Genomic DNA, 16371 nt, shown 5'->3' on the forward strand with positions numbered 1-16371 from the left:
CACCAGCCGGGGCGGGTGGGGGCTGGGAGCTGCCGTTAGGGCTTTGGAGGTTGGATCCCAGGGAGAGGACTGGGGTTGGCTGCGTGAACGCAGCCTGAAGGGATTAGTGCACCACAGCTAGCCAGGAGGGAGTCCAGGAAAATGTCTGGACCTGCTGAAGAGGCAAAAGACTTTTTCTTCCCTATTTGTTTCCTGGTGCTTGAGGAGAGGGGATTAAGAGAACCACTTAAAGGAGCTCCAGAAACGGGCAAGAGCTACGGTTATCAGTGCGAACCGCAGAGATGGGCATGGGATGCTAAGGCTGCTGCTGCTGCCACCAAGAAGCCTGTGTGCAAACACAGGTCACTATCCACACCTCCCCTCCTGGGAGCCTGTGCAGCCCACCACTGCCAGGGTCCCGTGATCCAGGGACAACTTCCCCGGGAGAACACACAGCGCACCTCAGGCTGTTGCAACATCATGATGGCCTCTGCAACCGCAGGCTTGCACCACACTCCGTACCCTTCCCTTGCCCAGGCCTGAGGGAGCCAGAGCCCCCGAATCAGCTGCTCCTTTAACCCCGTCCTGTCTGAGTGAAGAATAGATGTCCTCAGGCGACCTACAGAAAGAGGTGGGTCCAAAAAAAGCTGAACCCTGGGAGCTGTGTGAACAAAGAAGAGAAAGGAAAAATACTCCCAGCAGCCTCAGGAACAGCGGATTAAATCTCCACAATCAACTTGATGTACCCTGCATCTGTGGAATACCTGTATAGACAATGAATCATCCCAATATGAGGAGGTGGACTTTGGGAGCAAAGAGAAATATTTTTTCCCCTTTTTCTCTTTTTGTGAGTGTGTATGTGTAAGCTTCTGTGTGTGACTTTGTCTGTATAGCTTTGCTTTTACCAGTTGTCCTAGGGTTCAGTCCGTCAGGGTTTTTTTTGTTTTGTTTTACCTTTAAAATCTTTTTCTTAATAAGTATTTTTAAATTTTTATTTTAATAACTTTATTTTATATTATTTTATCTTCTTTTTTTCTTTCTTTCTATTTTTTCTCCCTTTTATTCTGAGCTGTGTGGATGAAAGGCTCTTGGTGCTCCAGCTAGGCATCAGGGCTGTGCCTCTGAGGTGGGAAAACCAACTTCAGGACACTGGCCCACAAGAGACCTTGCAGTTCCACGTAATATCAAATGGTGAAAATCTCCCAGAGGTCTCCATCAGAATGCCAAGACTCAGCCTCACTCAATGACCAGGAAGCTACAGTGCTGGACACCCTATGCCAAACAACTAGCAAGACAGGAACACAACCCCATCCATTAGCAGAGTGGCGGCCTAAAATCATAATAAGTCCATAATCATAATAAGACACCCCAAAACACACCACAAGACATGGATCTGCCCAACAGAAATACAAGATCCAGCCTCATCCACCAGAACACAGGCACTAGTCCCTTCCACCAGGAAGCCTACACAACCCACTGAACCAAACCCAGCCACTGGGGACAGACACCAAAAACAACGGGAACTATGAATCTGCAGCCTGTGAAAAGGACACCCCAAACACAGTAAGTTAAGCAAAATGAGATGACAGAAAAACACCCAGCAGATGAAGGAGCAAGGTAAAAACCAACAGGACCTAACAAATGAAGAGGAAATAGGCAGTCTACCTGAAAAAGAATTCAGAGTGATGATGGTAAAGATGATCTAAAATCTTGGAAATATAATGGAGAAAATACAGGAAACATTTAACAATGACCTAGAAGAACTAAAGAGCAAACAAACAATGATGAAGAACACAATAAATGAAATGAAAGATTCTCTAGAAGGTATCAAGAGCAGAATAACTGAGGCAGAAGAACAGATGTGACCCGGAAGATAAAATAGTGGAAATAAGTACTGCAGAGCAGAATAAAGAAAAAAGAATGAAAAGAACTGAGGACAGTCTCAGAGACCTCTGGGACAACATTAAATGCACCAACATTCAAATTATAGGGGTTCCAGAAGAAGAAGAGAAAAAGAAAGGGACTGAGAACATATTTGAAGAGGTTATAGTTGAAAACTTCCCTAATATGGGAAAGGAAATAGTTAATCAAGTCCAGAAAGCAGAGAGAGTCCCATACAGAATAAATCCAAGGAGAAACATGCCAAGACACATATTGATCAAACTGTTAAAAATTAAATACAAAGAAAACACATTAAAAGCAGCAAGGGAAAAACAACAAATAACACACAAGGGAATCCCCATAAGGTTAACAGCTGATCTTTCAGCAGAAACTCTGCAAGCCAAAAGGGACTGGCAGGTCATATTTAAAGTGATGAAGGAGAAAAACCTACAACCAAGATTACTCTACCCAGCAAGGATCTCATTCAGATTTGATGGAGAAATTAAAATCTTTACAGACAAGCAAAAGCTAACAGAATTCAACACCACCAAACCAGCTTTTCAACAAATGCTAAAGGAACTTCTCTAGGCAGGAAACAAAAGAGAAGGAAAAGACCTACAATTACAAACCCAAAACAATTAAGAAAATGGGAATAGAAACATACATATTGATAGTGACCTTAAATGTAAATGGATTAAATGCTCCACCAATACACATAGACTGGCTGAATGGATACAAAAATATATATATATGCTGTCTACAAGAGACCCACTTCAGACCTAGGGACACATACAGACTGAAAGTGAGGGGATGGAAAAAGATATTCCATGCAAATAGAAATCTAAAGAAAGCTGGAGTAGCAATTCTCATATAAGATAAAATAGACTTTAAAATAAAGACTATTAGAAGAGACAAAGAAGGACACTACATAATGATCAAGGGATCAATCCAAGAAGAAGATATAACAATTGTAAATATTTATGCACCTAACATAGGAGCACCACAATACATAAGGCAAATACTAACTGTCATAAATGGGGAAATCGACAGTAACACAATCATAGTAGGGGACTTTAACCCCCCACTTTCACCAATGGACAGAACATCCAAAATGAAAATAAATAGGAAACACAAGATTTACATGACACATTACACAAGATGGACATAACTGATATTCATAGGACATTCCATCTAAAAACAACAGAACACACATCCTTCTCAAGTGCTCATGGAACATTCTCCAGGATAGATCATATATTGGATCACAAATCAAGCCTTGGTAAATATAAAAAATTTGAAATCATATCAAGTATCTTTTCCAACTGTAACGCTATGAGACTAGATATCAATTACAGGAAACAATCTGTTAAAAATACAGGCACATGGAGGCTAAACAATACACTACTTAATAACGAAGTGATCACTGAAGAAATCAAAGAGGAAATCAGAAAATACCTAGAAACAAATGACAATGAAAACACAACAACACAAAACCTATGGGATGCAGCAAAAGCAGTTCTAAGAGGGAAGTTTATAGCAATAAAATCCTACTTTAAGAAACAGGAAACATCTCAAATAAACAACACAACCTTACAGCTAAAGCAATTAGAGAAGAAGAACAAAAAACCCCAAAGTTAGCAGAAAGAAGAAATCATAATGATCAGATCAGAAATAAATGAAAAAGAAATGAAGGAAATGATAGCAAATATCAATAAAACTAAAAGCTGGTTCTTTGAGAAGATAAACAAAATTGATAAACCATTAGCCAGACTCATCAAGAAAAAAAGGGAGAAGACTCAAATCAATAGAATTAGAAATGAAAAAGGATAAGTAACAACTGACACTGCAGAAATACAAAGGATAATGGGAGATTACTGCAAGCAACACTATGCCAATAAAATGGACAACCTGGAAGAAATGGACAAATTCTTAGAAATGCACAATGTGCCAAGACTGAATCAGGAAGAAATAGAAAATATGAACAGAACAACCACAAGCACTGAAATTGAAACTGTGATTAAAAATCTTCCAACAAACAAAAGCTCAGGATCAGATGGCTTCACAGACGAATTCTATCAAACATTTAGAGAAGAGCTAACACCTATCTTCCTCAAACTCTTTCAAAATATAGCAGAGGGAGGAACACTCCCAAACTCATTCTACAAGGCCACCATCACCCTGATACCAAAAGCAGACAAAGATGTCACAAAGAAGGAAAACTACAGGCCAATATCACTGATGAACATAGGTGCAAAAATCCTCAACAAAATACTAGCAAACAGAATCCAACAACTCATTAAAAGGATCATACACTATGATCAAGTGGGGTTTATTCCAGGAATGCAACTATTCTTCAATATATGCAAATCAATCAACGTGATACACCATGTTAACAAATTGAAGTAGAAAAACCATATGATCATCTCAATAGATGCAGAGAAAGCTTTTGACAAAATTCAACACGAATTTATGATAAAAACCCTGCAGAAAGTAGGCATAGCGGGAACTTTCCTCAACATAATAAAGGCCATTAATGAGAAACCCACAGCCAACATCATCTTCAATGGTGAAAAACTGAAAGCATTTCCACTAAGATCAGGAACAAGACAAGGTTGCCCACTCTCACCACTCTTATTCAACATAGTTTTGGAAGTTTTAGCCACAGCAATCAGAGAAGAAAAGGAAATAAAAGGAATCTAAATCAGAAAAGAAGAAGTAAAGCTGTCACTATTTGCAGATGACATGATACTATACATAGAGAATCCGAAAGGTGCTAACAGAAAACTACTAGAGCTAAACAATGAATTTGGTAAAGTAGCAGGATACAAAATTAATGTACAGAAATCTCTGGCATTCCTTTACACTAATGATAAAAAATATGAAAAATAAATCAAGAAAACACTCCCATTTACCATTGCAACAAAAAGAATAAAATATCTAGGAATAAACCTACCTAAGGAGACAAAAGACCTGTATGCAGAAAATTATAAGACACTGATGAAAGAAATTAAAGATGATACAAATAGATGGAGAGATATACCATGTTCTTGGATTGGAAGAATCAACATTGTGAAAATGACTCTACTACCCAAAGCAATCTACAGATTCAATGCAATCCCTATCAAACTCCCACTGGCATTTTTCACAGAACTAGAACAAAAAATTTCACAATTTGTATGGAAACACAAAAGACCCCGAGTAGCCAAAGCAATCTTGAGAACGAAAAATGGAGATGGAGGAATCTGGTTCCCTGACTTCAGACTATACTACAAAGCTACAGTAATCAAGACAGTATGGTACTGGCACAAAAACAGAAAGATAGATCAATGGAACAGGATAGAAAGCCCAGAGATAAACCCACGCATGTATGATCACCTTATCTTTGGTAAAGGAGGGAGTATGTACAGTGGAGATAGGACAGCCTCTTCAATAAGTGGTGCCGGGAAAACTGGACAGCTACATATAAAAGTATGAGATTAGATCACTCCCTAACACCATACACAAAAATAAGCTCAAGATGGATTAAAGACCTAAATGTAAGGCCAGAAACTATCAAACTCTTAGAGGAAAACATAGGCAGGACACTCTATGACATAAATCACAGCAACGTCCTTTTTGACCCACCTCCTAGAGAAATGGAAATAAAAACAAAAATAAACAAATGGGACCTAATGAAGCTTCAAAGCTTTTGCACAGCAAAGGATACCATAAACAAGACCAAAAGACAACCCTCAGAATGGGAGAAAATATTTGCCTATGAAGCAACTGACAAAGGATTAATCTCTAAAATTTATAAGCAGTTCATGCGGCTCAATAACAAGTAAAGAAACAACCCAATTCAAAAATGGGCAGAAGACCTAAATAGACATTTCTCCAAAGAAGATATACAGACTGCCAACAAACACATGAAAGAATGCTCAACATCATTAATCATTAGAGAAATGCAAATCAAAACTACAATGAGATATCATCTCACACCAGTCAGAATGGCCATCATCAAAAAGTCTACAAATAATAAATGCTGGAGAGGGTGTGGAGAAAAGGGAACACTCTTACACTGCTGGTGGGAATGTGAATTGGAACAGCCACTATGGAGAACAGTATGGAGGTTTCTTAAAGAACTACAAATAGAACTACTATATGACCCAGCAATACCCTGAGAAAACCATAATTCAAAAGGAGTCATGTACCAAAATGTTCATTGCAGCTCTATTTACAATAGCCCAGAGATGGAAACAACCTAAGTGTCCATCATCAGATGAATGGATAAAGAAGATGTGGCACATATATACAATGGATTATTACTCAGCCATAAAACAAAACGAAATTGAGCTATTTGTAATGAGGTGGATGGACCTGGAGTCTGTCATACAGAGTGAAGTAAGTGAGAAAGAGAGAGAAAGGTAACGTATGCTAACACATATATATTAAATTTAAGAAAAAAAATTTCATGAAGAACCTAGGGGTAAGACGGGAATAAAGACACAGACCTACTAGAGAATGGACTTGAGGGTTTGGGGAGCTGGAAGGGTAAGCTGTGATGAGGCGTTAGAGTGGCATGGACATATATACACTACCAAGCGTAAGATAGCTAGTGGGAGGCAGCTGCATAGCACAGGGATATCAGCTCGGTGCTTTTTGACCACCTGGAGGGGTGGGATAGGGAGGGAGATGCAGGAGGGAGGAGATCTGGGAACATATGTATATGTATAACTGATTCACTTTGTTATAAAGCAGAAACTAACACACCATTGTAAAGCAGTTATACTCCAATAAAGGTAAAAAAAAAAAAAACGGAACAACAACAGGAATAGGGTAAATAACTAGACATTGGACAATTTTATGGCAGGAAGAAAGAGGGGCTAAACTCTGTTAGAAGATCAAGAAGTCACACATTTCCCATCCTTGGAAGAAGGAAAGCACTACAGGTATGCAGGAAGGCTCCATGGGGTCAAAAAGGCAGGGGAGGCCAGACCATAATGTCTTGCTGTTTTCCCTCCCAGACACCCTTGTGATGCAATCCATCTTGACTGAGGTGTGTGTGCATACGGAGGGGAGGGTCCTGAGATAAATTAGCCATGGGGTCAAAGCAAGTCGATTGGCCAAGAAGACAAAGGCCCAGAAGACTGCCCCCTTATAAAGGATTTAAACTTCCCAAAGGCGGGACTTCTGCAACTCTCTTGCTGAGTTCACCAGTGTGTCTTTCCGCATCTACTCTGCTTTTCTAGTAAACACTTTACTTTCTTCTATACCAACTGTCTCCTTGTCAGATTCCTCCTTACAAGGCAGACAAGGACTGGGGATTTAGACTCTAGCTGCTGTCCCTGTGGTCTAGCGGTTAAGATTCCTGGTTTCCACCCAGGTGACTAGGGTTCGATTCCCAGTCAGGGAACTAAGGTCTTGCTTCCAGCCGCTGCTCACTGCAAGCTACCGCTCAATGCTTTGTGTGTCCAAAATCAAAAACACCAAGTATAATATTCCCTAATATCCCTCTCCTCTGCCTCTCTAGCTTAATTTTATCTTTGCCTCTCTTTCTTCAGACACAGTTGATGGCTATCCCTTCAGGCCTGCTCTCTAGCTCCAAGCTGCTCTGAGACTGGGAACCATCTTCAATCTCTCCTCTCCATCAGCTGCTTTTTCTCAGTCCACACACCCCACAGTCATCCTGATCCTAGAAGGCCCTTTTCCATCAAACATTCCCTACCAGCTCACTGTCAGCCCACTCCTTTCTTCAATTGCTCTCCATCTCTGCCTCTGTAACTTCTAAAACCACCATGATCAGGCTTCCCACCACCAGCCTCACCCAAGGCCATTGAACAGCTCTTATGAAGGTTACCAGGGATTTGCAAAAGGCCAAATCAAAGAGTTTCATTTTAGTTCTTAGCCCAAGAGACAACTATTGCAGAAACTGCTAGTCATTCCAAAATAACAGTTCCTTCTTTTAAAACAGAATCCTCCAAACATATTCATTCTCCCTTGCAGCTAGATGTGGCCACTGATCTGTGAGCAGGAGGGAAGAACACAACATCTGGGTCATATCCATAAAATGAAGGGCATGTCTCTACTTCCCATCCCACTTCCTGCTGGCTGGATGTGGGTGTGATGTGATCCACATTTGCCACGTTTGCAATGAGCATAAGACCTATACCCCAGGGGTGTAGAAAAACAAGGTATAAGGAGCCACACCTCCAGATGATTTCATGAAGCCCTACCTCCCTGGGCCACCCTTGAGCTCAGAGAGACTAACTGAGTGGCTGAGGATCACAAAGCCAGACTAAAACCCAGGCCCAAGCTTAGTGCTCTTCTCAGTACACTCCTTGGTAAAGTACAATCAGTTCTGGAAGGGTGGGCTCCAATAGCCTCTGGTACCACATGCCCACATAACTTCTGTTATCAGGCATCAATTTAGCCACCAAAAGCTCAGCTCTGCAGAGTCTAAAAATATTTCTAGGAGCTCAATGTCTACATACCTTTTTTGGGATTGTCTTTCTCCTCCTGAAGCACTAAAACTTCTCTTTAAAGTCACTGAAACAATAAAATAAAAATAACAACATTTTCCTGTGGCAGATCTTTTATTTATTCACTCATTTGTTTGTTTAAAAAAAATCTAACCAATTGTACCTACTGTAAAGACTGTCTTCATTTATTATAGCATCAGCAAAATATAATATTGCATATTACTATTTACTTGACAGGTTTGTTTGAAGGTCTTTTCTCAAAGAAAAGGTGCTAAACAAAGAAACTCCATTGTTAGTAGCTAAAAAGTTCATAAAATATCTGTGTCATAATCATCCTAAATCCCTTACCAAGAAAGCTAGAAGTAACCACATGAAAGTGTAAGGGTCCAACTTTCCTTTATCACTTCCCCACTGACCCTCCCCACCCTTGTTACTGGGGATACATAATATCCCATCATCTAAAAATTCATCTCAGTTAGTAATTAATTGCTTCTAGAATTTCTTACATATGTTTAAATGCACAAATATTTTTACTGCATAATATTCATGTTTTCCCAATTGCAAATCAAGACATTTTATTTATCAGGCAGGAATTTATAGGGAAAACAGAACAGAGTGTTGGAATTTGGGGTTGCCCCAGAAAATCTGGAACATCTATTCTCCATTTTTATGGACCAATTAATTTTCGAAAGGGACAAAGAATGAAGCAAAATCCTTAGAGTTCTACTCTGATCCTTAGGGACACTATTTTAAACCATTTATTATGAAATTTTCACAGTATAGTCATTGATGAGAGGGGATTATTTAGACTTAATTTATTTCAGAGTATTTCTACCTATCTTATTTAATATTCCATCAATTTACTCTTTTTAAAGAGTTATTTTTTTCTCTCCATTTTCTATTTTAACTGATCTTTTATTTCAGTTTCAGATTTGTTCAGGGAATTGAATCCTATCTTTCTGTGAGGAAGATTCTTTAAATTTTATCTAAATATATCTTTACTTTCTCATACCCCAGTCTGATTTTTTTTTTACTGTTTCAAATTAAGAGTAAAGATGAACATATTTACTGAATTTACATAGCTTCTTTTTATAATTCTAAACAATTAAAACATTTATTTTACTTTAGTGTTTTAAGGAAAATATATCCCTTTATATTAATGTAAATAAAATTGTACAAAACTTAGTCTACACCAAGACTAATTTCTTCTCCAGGTTTCTGACCTCTAATCAACAGACTCATGAAAGGTCACTTCCATTACTCCTGTGGTTATTTAGTCTGTCTCCAAATAAGTTATCTCCACTCCCCAGTTAGAACCTGCATTTGCTGGAAGAAATAATGAAACTGTTCATTTGACTGGAGGCAATGGAAAACCACAGTGCCCGTTGGCCTTTGGGCTCTGTAAGAGTGACAAACACACCTGTCCTAATTAGCATTACACCTGAGAAACAAACTACTCATTTATGTAAGTGTGATGACATCTACTTGACTCCCAAGTATGATTCCCAGACCTCTACCTGCTGAAATCCCACAAACTGGTAAAAAGAAAGCTTACTGAATGTAGATTCCTTCAAAGGGCTTGAACTGGAGTTGCTTGAGTTATCCAAAGTGTCCAATTCATCATCGAACTCTGAATATATATCTGCACATTAATAAAAAAAATAAAGAGAAAATGAACCTTGAAACAGAAAGAAGTCAAGAGTTCATTCTTGTTGTAACCCTTTCACTAGAAATACCTTTCTCAATATTTTCCAAGTTGAAGTTATCATCTGACAAGATTCCAGCACAGGCTCGGTCTTCATCCTTATCACAGGGGGCCTGGAAGCCCTCAGGCGGCAGGCCTGTGCTTTCTGAAAGCTCACTTTTCAGGCTTCCTGCTCCACTGCTGCTTCTACTCAAGCTTGCCTTCTCAAAGGATTCCTGAAAGAGAAATTCAGTTGGTAATACCCACTTCTTTCCTTTCTTCTGCAGGACTTAAAACTCATTAGAATATATATTAAAATGACTAAAGTATTATTACAAATATTTGTGCTGAAGTGGCATCCTTAGTTCCACCTATACATATGCTATAGAATTCATTCAGTCCATAACTACAAAAAGTGGGTCTGCAAGCTACCACTGGACAAAAAAGAATGGATGTGGCAAGATGCTGAGTAACAAAGGTCTGTGCAATCTGACAAAAGAAAATGTAGCACTAAGGAATAGAAATGTAGAATAATTCTGGAGGTAGGTGGCCAAGATGGAGGAGTAGAAAGACCTTAAGCTCACCTTCTCCTATGGACACACCAAAACAGCAAGTATTTACAGAGCAACTATTGAAGAAAAAGACTGGAATCTAACAGAAAATATCTTCTACAACTAAAAATATAAAGAAGGAACCACAACGAGACAGGTAGGAGGGACAGGGACACGGTAAGTCAAGACCCATACCTCTGGGTGGGTGACCCTCAAACGGGAAGATAATTACAATTGCAGAGGTTCTCACCAAAGAGAAATGGGTCTGAGCCCCACATCAGGCTCCCCATCCCAGGGGTCCTGCACCAGGAAGACGAGACCCCAGAACATTTGTTTTTGAAGGCCAGCTGGGTTTACTTTCAGGAGAGCCAGAAGACAGGAGGACACAGAGACTCCACTATTATATGACACACACAAAAGTTCACACACTCCAGCACCTAGGGAATAAGAAATTACTTGAAAGGAGCCTGGGTCATACCCACCTGCTGATCTTGGAGAGTCTTCCAGAGGAGAAGGAGGCATGTGGAGCTCCCCTGGGGACATGGACATTGACGGTGGCCACTTTGGGGAGCTCGTTCTACCATGTGGACACTGTTGCTGCAAGTGCCATTGTGGAGTCCTCCCTCCAGCTTATCAGCACTAGGACTGTCCCCAGCCCTGCCCACCAGCCTGTAGGAGCAAGTGCTGGGAAGCCTCAGATCAAGCAGATAGTCAGGAGAAGATATAGCTCCACTCATCAGCAGACCAGTTTCCATAAGACCCCCTGAGCCCACAGCTGCCATGGAAAAAGACCCTGTCCACCAGAGGGCCCAGAAACCAGCCCCATACACCAATGCACAAGCACTAGACCAGGGACCCTCAGGTCTTCCAGCTAGTTACCCTGTGATCTGGTCCCACAAACTAGTGGGCAGATACCAGTACCATGACCACTGCAAACTTTCAGCCTGCCTTGTCAGGAGCCAGCCAACCCATCAGCAAGCCTACATCAGCCCTAGGACTTCCTGGACCTGGGCCCTGCCCACCAATAGACCAAAACCAGTTCTGATAAATCTTCAGCCCCTAAGCCAGCTACCCTGGAATCCAGCCCCACTCACCAGTGGACCAGCAACAGCTTTGAGAAACCTCAGAACCCACAGCCAGCTGTGTCAGAAATCAGCCCCAAAGCAGGCCAACACTAGACATGGGAACACAGGCTCCACAACACCCACCCCAGGACCCACAGCTCCACCACCAGTGGGCCATCATTAGCTATGTCACCACCAGTGGCTCAGCAGTCAGCTGTGTCATGACCCGGCCCCAACAACCAGCAGCTGACAGGCAACCAACTAGACCAGGGGCCAGCCACACCTACCAGAGCACTCACAGTGGTCAACCTGCCACAAAAGAAGACCCATGCAGCCCACATAGGGGGCAACCCTAGAGCACATAGCTCTGCTGACAGAGGGGAGTGTACTGACAGGATGCATAGGATGTTTCCTACAAAAGACTACTTCTCTAAAGTCAGGAAATTTAAGAAACCTACCAAATACACAGAAATAAAAACAGAAAACTAGACAAAATGAGGTGACAGAGGAATATGTTCCCAAAGAAGAAACATGATAAAACCCCAGAAGAAGAACTAAGTGAAGTAGAGAGAGGCAATCTACCCAATAAAGAGTTCAAGGTAATGATTGATGATAAAGATGATCAAAGAAGTGAGGAAAAGATTGGACGAACAGAGTGAGAAGTCAGAAGTTTTAACAAAGAGTTAGAAAATATAAAGAAGAACCAAACAGAGATGAAGAATACAATAACTGACATGAAGAAAACACTAAAAGGAATCAACAGTAGATTGGATGATACAGAGGAAGAGATCAGTGAGCTGGAAGACAGAGTAGTGGAAATCACTGAAGCTGGAGAGAAAAAAGAAAAAGAGGAATGAGGATAGGTTATGAGACATTTGAGACAATGTCAAACATGCTAACATTCACATTATAGGGTATAGGGGTACCAGAAGAAGAAGAGAGAGAAAGAGGCAGAGAATATATTTGAAGAACTCCCTGAACCTGGGAAAGGAAATAGGTATCCAGGTTCAGGAAGCACAGAGAGTCCCAAACAGGATCACCCCAAAGAGGACCACAACAAGTCAATTGTAATTAAAATGGCAAAAATTAGAGATAAAGAAAGAATATTAAAAGCAGCAAAAAAAATAGCAAGAAGTTACATACAATGGAACTCTCATAAAACTATCAGTTGACTTTTCAGCAGAAACTGCAGGCCAGAAGGGAGTGGCATGATATAGTTAAAATAATGAAAGGGAAAAACTTACAACCAAGAATATTCTACTTGGCAAGGCTCTCATTCAGATTTGATGGAGATGAAGAGTTTTACAGACAAGCAAAAGCTCAAAGAGTTCAGCACCACCAAACCAGCTTTACAAGAAATGTTAAAGGTACTTCTCCAAGTGAAAAAGGCCCAACTAAAAACAGAAAAATTACGAAAGGAAAAGTCTCACTGGTAAAGGTAAATATACATGTACGAAGATAGTAGGAAGGTTAAAAGACAAAAGCAGTAAAAGCATTTAGTCAGCAACAAGTAATTAAGGGGTACACAAAACAAAAACGATGTAAAATATGATGTCAAAAACAGAAATCATGATGGGAGAGAACTTAGATTGCAGGATTGTTAAAATGCAATTTATTATTTATTTTTTCCTTTTTCTAACATCTTTATTGGAGTATAATTGCTTTACAATGGTGTGTTAGTTTTTGCTTTACAACAAAATGAATCAGTTATATATATACATATGTTCCTATATCTCTTGCCGCTTGCGTCTCCCTCCCTCCCACCCTCCCTTATCCCCCTCCAGGAGGTCACAAAGCACCGAGCTGATCTCCCTGTGCTATGCGGCTGCTTCCCACTAGCTATCTACCTTACGTTTGGTAGTGTATATATGTCCATGCCTCTCTCTTGCTTTGTCACAGCTTACACTTCCCCCTCCCCATATCCTCAAGTCCATTCTCTAGTAGGTCTGTGTCTTTATTCCTGTCTTACCCCTAGGTTCTTCATGACATTTTTTTCTTAAATTCCATATATATGTGTTAGCATACGGTATTTGTCTCTCTCTTTCTGACTTACTTCACTCTGTATGACAGACTCTAGGTCTATCCACCTCATTACAAGTGGCTCAATTTTGTTTCTTTTTATGGCTGAGTAATATTCCATTGTATATATGTGCCACATCTTCTTTATCCATTCATCTGATGATGGACACTTAGGTTGTTTCCAACTCTGGGTTATTGTAAATAGATCTGCAATGAACATTTTGGTACATGACTCTTTGTGAATTATGGTTTTCTCAGGGTATATGCCCAGTAGTGGGATTGCTGGGTCATACGGTAGTTCTATTTGTAGTTTTTTAAGGAACCTCCATACTGTTCTCCACAGTGGCTGTATCAATTGACATTCCCACCAACAGTGCAAGAGGGTTCCCTTTTCTCCACTCCCTCTCCAGCATTTATTATTTGTAGATTTTTTGATGATGGCCATTCTGACTGGTGTGAGATGATATCTCATTGTAGTTTTGATTTGCATTTCTCTCATGATGAGTGATGTTGAGCATTCTTTCATGTGTTTGTTGGCAGTCTGTATATCTTCTTTGGAGAAATGTCTATTTAGGTCTTCTGCCCATTTTTGGATTGGGTTGTTTGTTTTTTTGTTATTAAGCTGCATGAGCTGCTTATAAATTTTGGAGATTAATACTTTGTCAGTTGCTTCATTTGCAAATATTTTCTCCCATTCTGAGGGTTGTCTTTTGGTCTTGTTTATGGTATCCTTTGCTGTGCAAAAGCTTTGAAGCTTCATTAGGTCCCATTTGTTTATTTTTGTTTTTATTTCCATTTCTCTAGGAGGTGGGTCAAAGGACGTTGCTGTGATTTATGTCATAGAGTGTCCTGCTATGTTTTCCTCTAAGAGTTTGATAGTTTCTGACCTTACATTTAGGTCTTTAATCCATCTTGAGCTAATTTTTGTGTATGGTGCTAGGGAGTGATCTAATCTCATACTTTTACATGTAGCTGTCCAGTTTTCCCAGCACCACTTACTGAAGAGGCTGTCCTTTCTCCACTGTACATTCCTGCCTCCTTTATCAAAGACAAGGTGACCATACGTGTGAGGGTTTATCTCTGGGTTTTCTATCCTGTTCCATTGATCTATATTTCTGTTTTTGTGCCAGTACCATACTGTCTTGATTACTGTAGCTTTGTAGTATAGTCTGAAGGCAGGGAGCCTGATTCCTCCAGCTCCACTTTTCTTTCGCAAGATGGCTTTGGCTATTCGGGGTCTTTTGTGTTTCCATACAAATTGTGAAATTTTTTGTTCTAGTTCTGTGAAAAATGCCAGTGGGAGTTTGATAGGGATTGCATTGAATCTGTAGATTGCTTTGGGTAGTATAGTCATTTTCACAATGTTGATTTTTCCAATCCAAGAACATGGTATATCTCTCCATCTATTTGTATCATATTTAATTTCCTTCATCAGTGTCTTATAATTTTCTGCATACAGGTCTTTTGTCTCATTAGGTAGGTTTATTCCTAGATATTTTATTCTTTTTGTTGCAATGGTAAATGAGAGTGTTTTCTTGATTTCACTTTCAGATTTTTCATCATTAGTGTAGAGGAATGCCAGAGATTTCTGTGCATTAATTTTTTATCCTGCTACTTTACCAAATTCATTGATTAGCTCTAGTAGTTTTCTTTTAGCATCTTTAGGGTTCTCTATGTATAGTATCATGTCATCTGCAAATAGTGACAGCTTTACTTCTTCTTTTCTGATTTGGATTCCTTTTATTTCCTTTTCTTCTCTGATTGCTGTGGCTAAAACTTCAAAAACTATGTTGAATAAGAGTGGTAAGAGTGGGCAACCTTGTCTTTTTCCTGATCTTAGTGGAAATACTTTCATTTCTTCACCATTGAGGATGATGTTGGCAGTGGGTTTCTCATATATGGCCTTTATTATGTTGAGGAAAGTTCCCTCTATGTTTACTTTATACAGGGTTTTTATCATAAATGCCTGTTGAATTTTGTCCAAAGCTTTCTCTGCATCTATTGAGATGATCATATGGTTTTTCTCCTTCAATTTGTTAATATGGTGTATCACGTTGATTGATTTGCATATATTGAAGAATAGTTGCATTCCTGGAATAAACCCCACTTGATCATGGTGTATGATCCGTTTAATGTGCTGTTGGATTCTGTTTGCTAGCATTTTGTTGAGCATTTTTACATCTATGTTCATCAGTGATATTGGCCTGTAGTTTTCTTTCTTTGTGACATCCTTTTCTGGTTTTGGTATCAGGATGATGGTGGCCTTGTAGAATGAGTTTGGGAGTGTTCCTCCCTCTGCTATATTTTGGAAGAGTTTGAGAAGGATAGGTGTTACCTCTTCTCTAAATGTCTGATAGAATTCGCCTGTGAAGCCATCTGGTCCCGGGCTTTTGTTTGTTGGAAGATTTTTAATCACAGTTTCAATTTCAGTGCTTGTGATTGGTCTGTTCATATTTTCTATTTCTTCCTGATTCAGTCTTGGCATGTTGTGCATTTCTAAGAATTTGTCCATTTCTTCCAGGTTGTCCATTTTATTGGCATAGAGTTGCTTGTAGTAATCTCTTATCATCTTTTGTATTTGTGCAGTGTCATTTGTTACTTCTCCTTTTTCATTTCTAATTCTATTGATTTGAGTTTTCTCTGGTTTTTTCTTGATGAGACTGGCTAATGGTTTATCAATTGTGTTTATCTTCTCAAAGAACCAGCTTTTAGTTTTATTTATCTTTGCTATCGTT

General features: G+C 39.7%; 1 protein-coding gene across 1 annotated transcript in view; it reads right to left on the reverse strand.

The window, feature by feature from the left end:
- Positions 1 to 16371, reverse strand: part of NEK10 (NIMA related kinase 10) — a gene marked incomplete at its 3' end in the record, with an annotated part of 277172 nt that overhangs the window by 85863 nt on the left and 174938 nt on the right. The window contains exons 27-29 of the mRNA XM_082664201.1: positions 10055 to 10238; positions 9874 to 9960; positions 8331 to 8385 (exon numbers count right to left, since the gene is read on the reverse strand). Of these exons, the coding sequence (XP_082520327.1) occupies positions 8331 to 8385; positions 9874 to 9960; positions 10055 to 10238 (326 nt within the window). The remainder of the gene's footprint in view (positions 1 to 8330; positions 8386 to 9873; positions 9961 to 10054; positions 10239 to 16371) is intronic.

The sequence above is a fragment of the Grampus griseus genome (assembly GCF_964374135.1).
Source record: "Grampus griseus genome assembly, chromosome: 10".
Classification (NCBI taxonomy): domain Eukaryota; kingdom Metazoa; phylum Chordata; class Mammalia; order Artiodactyla; family Delphinidae; genus Grampus; species Grampus griseus.